Source organism: Cibotium barometz, chromosome 65, assembly GCF_041138505.1.
Source record: "Cibotium barometz isolate CiBa-2024 chromosome 65, ASM4113850v1, whole genome shotgun sequence".
NCBI classification, from domain to species: domain Eukaryota; kingdom Viridiplantae; phylum Streptophyta; class Polypodiopsida; order Cyatheales; family Cibotiaceae; genus Cibotium; species Cibotium barometz.
In genome coordinates, this window is record NC_141110.1 from 31,181,914 (window position 1) to 31,188,837 (window position 6,924).

Sequence of the window (6,924 nt, forward strand, 5' to 3'; positions counted from 1 at the left end):
TTTTGGGGGCTGCAGAAGAAAAATAACCCCACCAGGTGCATATGTTGGGTTGAGTTGGTGTAGCTCGTTGGTTTTCAAGAAGAGAACTGAGGTTCCAACCTCAACCTCAAACAAAGCTAAAGAGAAACTTAAATTTGGTACCAATCTTTGGCAAAAAGGGGAAACAAGAAAGAAAGAATAGCCTTACCTCCTTAAGGTAAGTACTACCTTACATGTGGCACAATGGAAGGTGTGGCGCAATGGAAGAAAACTGACTTGAAAATGGCTACAAGTTGTGGAAACCCTAGTTGTCTCAGTGAAAAGATTGGTATGGGAACATAGTGATGACTCATGTTGGAGAGGTGGCATGCTCGTTGAACCACACGTCTATGGAAAGAGAGGTGGGTCTTGAACAATTTCTACACCTAGGTCCCATGGCCCTTGGAGCAAGGGAAATCTCGTTAAAACATGATGTGAATATATATGTTGGTAATGTGTGAGGGTTGAAGTTTGTAACTCTATCTTGGACTTCAAAAGGCCTATAAAGTACCTTGGCCTTTAGAAAAATTCAATTGGGTTGGCTGTCTTTCGAAACCGAATTTTAAAAGGTAAGGCTTCTATGAAGCTTTTGGAGGGCAATGATGCTCATCACTTGCGAATAGGCTTTGGAGTATACAGTGTAGGGCCACGTGGAAAGCAAAACGGGCAGTAAATGGGGGGTCTCGGAAGGTGACATGGCAAATGGTCTGATTGTACAACGGGCCCCCAGGGTGATTGAAATTTGAAGGTGGGCAGGGCAATGGGAAATTGGGAATGGTCAAGGAGAGAGAGGTGGTGGGGACGACTTTTTTTCTTGCGAAACGGCACGGACACGCTATAACATAAATATAATAAAAAGCTAGGCCGGGAAGGTATTGAAAAATACGACGTCGCGTTCTATCTTATTAATTTTATTTTGATGTTGTTGTTGTTTAATACGCCTTCCGCGTTTGCTCGCTTCGCTTCAACCGGGGACCAGAAAAGCTACCAAATTTAATACGCCGTCCGCGTTTGCTCGCTTCCACGCACTTCAACCGGGGACCAGAAAAGCTACCAAATTTAAGCCTCACGGCAAGAAGGTTTCCTCTTATCAATTATATATAATAATAGTAAGATATACAGTCCCTACATTCTCCACTAGACACTATAGCCTCTTCTTAGGGTTACACAAAATACGCTGCGCTTACGCTCTCAACCTGCGATCAAATCTCAGCTAGCTAAGGGGTCATCATCTTGTTCTTCATGCTCTAGCATAGCTCGTTTTTGCAAATAATTGTCTTCACATTGTCGCCCTGGCATAATCTCTTCCAAAACAAGTACAATTGTGCTACACCTAAATTGCTGCCTACATAACTTGATCTTGCTTCACGAAAGTCTAGAAGAAATACCATATATTTGCCACTCCATGGTAATATCTAGCTACATGCGTTGCGTGCAGGTTTGATTCCAATGGTAGCTGTTGTTGCTCAAGATCACTACAGGGAGGTGATGAAGCGCATTGCTGCACCCACATGGCTGGCGCCTCTTCTCGACACCACCTTCTTCATGCCCTGCTCAATTCATGCCAATCTCACAAAGAATGAATGCAATCACTTCTGCCTGGACTGCTCGGGTACCCCATTATGTCCCGCCTGCATATTCAACCACAAGAACCACCATATTGTGCAGGTACCATGATGCATGGGTCAAGGTTTAGATTACGAGTGTACTCCTTAGACTCTCTGCATTACAGCTAATCAACAATTTATCAGTATCAACATAATGTTTGTATGATAAGTAACAATCAAAGGGATTATCTGTACCATTAACACTTTATGTGATTTTATGGTTGCAGATAAGACGCTCTTCTTACCATGATGTTATAAGGGTCTCCGAAATCCAGAAGGTGCTGGACATCAATTGGATTCAGACTTACATCATCAATAGCGCCCGGGTGGTATTTATAAATGGGCGGCCGCAGCCACACCAGGGGAAAGGGGTCACCAACCATTGCGAAATCTGCGACAGGAGCCTTCTTGACACTTTCCGGTTCTGTTCGTTGGGTTGCAAGGTGGTTTGCCTCAATCATTACCTTTCAATTAAGCGTCACAATTTATTATTCTTGTTATTTTCCTTAATGTAATCAAGCATCACAATTCATCGTGATTATGCTTGTTGGAAGGTAGATTAATTGACGCTTCTTCAACCAATTATAAATTGACCCAACTTCTTACCTTAACGATTTCTCTTAATAGAATGCACAATGTTGGATTGGGATAAGAATTCCCTCCACGCTGACCATAATTTCCATCTTGATAACTCATTACACACAATGTTGGTTTACCTCAACATTTTCCTTATCATGGACCATTAACATTATCCTAACTGTGCTTGTTAATAGTACTTACACAATCCAATGTTTCTAAGGGAATTAGTGGCTCTTGGGTTGCAAGATAGATTAATTAGTACTTATCAAATTGATTCGACTCCTCATCTTTCTGAGTAGCATGCACAATATTGGTATTGGGTTATTAATTGTTTCCAAATTGATCGTAGTTTGCATCTTATAATGCTGGCTTTGCGGAGATTTTTATACTAATTTGGCTTCTTTGAATTGCAGTTGGCAGGATTAGTCAAGGCACATCACCCAGGCATGAGCTTCTTGCAGCTGCAGCCAAAAGCTGAAGAGTCGTCTCCTTTGTATAAGAGAGCTATGAAGACCAAGATTAATGACGATGATGATTACATGGTGGATTATAGCAGTTTATCATCAGAATATAACCGGCCACTTCGACCAAATTGCATGGAGACGGAGATCCCACACACATTAGACTTCATCGATAATCACAAGGCCAAATTAAGCCGATTAAACGTTAGCTGCACGGCCAGCCCTCTGCATGACAACATGTCTCCATCCACACCCCCCCCCACCATCCAGATCAGAAGAAGCCCCAACAGAAGAAAAGGAGTCCCACACAGAGCACCCATGGGCGTGTGATATCCGACCTCTCAGCATTTATACACAGTAGTTTTATAATATTGTTAGATAAGCCCTCGTGAGACAAAAAACTAATCAGGCACTTCGACTATACAATTATAGTGATAATATATATTGGCACAGCAAAGGGATGATACATGATGTGAAATTAAGCCACCAATCGACATGCGAAGGGTAATCTACCAGCTCCAAGCATTATAAAACTCTAGTTGTACACATTATAGTCTTAGTCTCTCTCTCTCTCTCTCTCTCTCCGAACAGACCGTCCAATGCTGCTATAGTAGTAAGCAATATTTGGGACATGCAGGGTAATCTGAGAGTTGCATTTTATACTATGTAGTGTTATGGAGCTCTATGTTCTTATAACATTTGTATAATACAATAAGTTATAATCATCATTTGAATGGCGTTAATGATACGGCAGCTATAATCATCATCTGAATGGCGTCAGCGCTGAGCTTCCGTGTGATTTGTTTGTTAAATCCAAAATTCGAATGCGAAGTGGTATTAAAAAGGGCGTGTTTTGTGTGGAGTGTGGTGATTAATCTGGTTCGTGAGCGGCGAATACCCCGTGCGTGGAGGCAAAGCCTTGAAAAATTGGTTGGGCGGGCGAACGTCCTTGGCCCCATAAGATAACTCTGGTTTCTTTAGATGTGAAAAGGCGGTCAAGCATGCTCTCTCTTTTGGCCAACCAATTACATCCGGTTAATAAGGGCCAATTGTTTTACAACAGGTCCATTATGGGGGTGGGTGGTCAACTTTACAAAGTTGAAGTTCCAAAAAAGAAGGTGGGGAAATCTTTCAATTTTGTTCATCTTTCAAGTTTGAGCCAAATACTATTTTGTGGCTTTATGGGCTTTGCGGGAAATAACATGAAATTTTATTGGTCATGCCTTTGCAAGAAAAAATGAGGGTATGGGCAGCTTGGGCAGTCAAAGCCATATTATCGACATCAAGTATGATCAGCCAATTGAGACTTTTTCTTTGAAACAATTTTCTAAAAAAATTTCAAGATTACCTTATTAGAGTGCATTACTTTTTTAAGGTGGTCGTGTTTGACTGTATTTACTCCTCATCTATCATCTATAATAGGATTAATGCATGTGGCTAATTATTTATGTATGGTGGTTTTTTTTTTCTTTGCTGCCAAAGTGCAATTAAAAAACTAATGTTGTAGATAGAACCTCTAAGGGTGCAATTAGCACTACTGGTAGAGTCATTAGCACCACTAATGGTGTAATTAGTACAACCAATGTATTTATTGTTGGTGCCATAAACACCACTAATGCTATAATTAGTATATTGAGGCTACGGACAAGTCTTCTACCCCCCCTTCAATCATGCCTATAACACACAATGGCCCTTTCAAGAAAGCCCATGTATTTATGTTAAAGAGCATGATTGTAAGTCTAATTTCCTTTACCTTCTTATGTTATAGATTTAATATCGTTAACTTTTTTTTAATCATGATGATGCTTTTTAAAATTATCTTGGAGTGTTTATATTTTTCACCATTGAAAAACGCATGACAAAGCTTTATTTCCTAGTTGTATGTATCATATTAACAAATTTAATTTTTCCTTTAAAGTTTTTTTTTGGGAGGTTGATTTCTTTTATTTATTAGCCCTCTACATTGGATAGATTTGACCAAATAATTAAAGCTACGAGTGGCAAGCTTTCATAGTCTTATCCAGTAAACCTTGCTTGTTTATTAGTTTAGCAATCTTGTTTGTAGATGTTTGTGTGTGTGTGTGTGCGTGAGAGAGAGAGAGAGAGAGAGAGAGAGCGAGAGAGAGAGAGAGAGAGAGCTTGGTGTGAAGGTGCGATGTAGATTCTTCTCCTACCAATACTTTGGTTCACTACTAGGACACCATTTGCAAAATAACATTTTGTAACTAATTTTCCATGAGCGTTGTGGAAAAATGGAAAAATGTTTTGCATAGGTCCAGTACCTCCCATACAACATGAAATTTTACCAAATTGTATATTTTTAGTTGCCCAAATAAATTTTTTTTTCTTAAAAGTCATATAGGTCTTTTATATAATATATAGATAGAAAATTAAAAAAGTAGAACACACTCAGCACTCTTTTTCTTTTATGTTAAGTAGGTGAGGGGGCATGCATGGTGTCCAACCCTTTGTCTTGCGACCCTTCTCTTCACTTCCATGTGATTTGACCTTTCCATGGGCCGATGGTGGCAAGGCTAGAAGTTTCCACGCCCACCACCATCTTTAACATGTCATTATCATTGACAAGTTACACAATGAATTATAATCCTCTAAGTGATTCTCTCTCTCTCTCTCTAACCTTCTCTTCTAAGATATTAGATAAGAATGAAGGGATATATGCATCTCAAGCTCTAGGATTACCTTGAGGCTTGCTGCCTTCTCACACATGTGCACACATTGCACATGTAATTAGGCACATTACACATCATTTGATATTATTTTAGTTCACATTTCCTAAGGTTAGAAAATCATTCTCCACTAATCTCTTTTATTAATTAATAGTTTTATTTAACTTTTTCCAAAAAAAATAAAGGAGGCTACTACAAAAAATTTGATGTTTCTTCTATTTTGTTGTTTTTTTAATCTCCTACTAAAAATTTGCTATTTTTTAAACAGTTTACTAAATTTCATATTAATAGTTTGCTATTTTTAATTTTTACCACCTCTTTTTTCAAAAAAGAAGTAGAAAAAAAGAGCAAAGAAAGCCAAAAAAAGAAGCAGCAGCAAAAAATTGAGAAAAAACCCCCAAAAGGCAAAACCAAAAGAAAAACACAACCTACACTCAACCATCATAGCAAAGCAGTTGGGAAGCGAAGAAGAGGCTCTATCGTATGATCTTTTTGTGCTTTTTAGGGCCCTATTTCTTTCATTTGAGGGCTATAGTGTGTGCACAGAGCCTCCAATTTTGGCACACATATAAGTGATTTGAGCACTTATCTTTATATCTAGCACTCCACGGAGATATAAGTGGATCAAATTGTACCCCTCCATTTGCGTGCACATTGGCAAAAAAGTTGGCACATGCACATTGATCGCACATCTACATTAAATTTTCTCTAGTTCTTTTGTGATCTAGCATGCATTCATTAGTGTCGCTACTTCATCAGATACCCATCCCCCATGACCACACTTGCATCACTAGTTTCATGCAAATCTTTTAGTATTATGAGGGTATATGGGATTCAGTTCCTTTCTTGAGGGTAGCATGGGAGGATTTTTCTTGTGTTAGTTTTGGAGACACATGCTCCTCCACACATCTTGATATGACGTATAGAGGCTCTATATTGTGTGTCTCATCACATGGCCTCCCCTATTTCCTCTTACTACTTCAAGATCTCATAGATTTTTTCTATCCAGAGCTTCACATTAAGGTGCTATAGCATGACACTAATCTTGTTTCCATCCGTGAGCTAGAATTTCTTTGCTTTAGCGCACCTATCAGGTATCCAAATTATCTCTCATCACTGGTGGAGCTACATTTATCCTCATTAGTGGTAGCCACTTCAGATCATTTGGAGCAAGTGTCTACAGACACTATGTAGCAGACAACTTTGACACCAACTACTTACCATCCTTTAGCTTGGTATTTTTATAAGCACGAATTCTCCCCACTTGATAGTGTGGTACATTCATTGAGGGGAAGCCTCTTGGTATACATTGAGGGGAAGCCTCTTGGTATACATTGTGATTCCATGCCTTATCCAGAGTCATCAGCTCCACATACATCCTCATTAGGCCTTATGGTTCATGGCACTTACAAATCTATGGCCTTTGTTGGAGCACCTACTCTCACTAGTTTTATTTGGGATCCTAGCATCCCAGGACCAAGATTATCATTTGGCTACAGTTTATCATTACCAATAGGTTCAAGTGCTTTGTTTATCTTATGCTTTATCTAGAGAACCTTGTCTTAGATCATT

At 39.3% G+C, this 6,924-nt stretch overlaps 1 protein-coding gene across 3 annotated transcripts; it reads left to right on the forward strand.

The window, feature by feature from the left end:
- Positions 1–1,127: 1,127 nt before the first annotated feature.
- Positions 1,128–3,386, forward strand: LOC147603181 (protein RGF1 INDUCIBLE TRANSCRIPTION FACTOR 1-like). 3 transcript variants are annotated; one of them, XM_086797074.1, is made up of 4 exons: positions 1,128–1,242; positions 1,457–1,686; positions 1,853–2,068; positions 2,618–3,385. In XM_086797074.1, the coding sequence occupies exons 2-4, from the start codon at positions 1,468–1,470 to the stop codon at positions 2,993–2,995; spliced, it is 813 nt and encodes a 270-aa protein (XP_086653200.1). In that variant the 5' UTR covers positions 1,128–1,242; positions 1,457–1,467; the 3' UTR covers positions 2,996–3,385. The 3 variants fall into 3 exon arrangements, with proteins under 3 accessions (XP_086653200.1, XP_086653199.1, XP_086653198.1); XM_086797073.1 differs by having other exon boundaries at positions 1,134–1,334; positions 2,618–3,386; XM_086797072.1 differs by having other exon boundaries at positions 1,134–1,686.
- Positions 3,387–6,924: the final 3,538 nt, after the last annotated feature.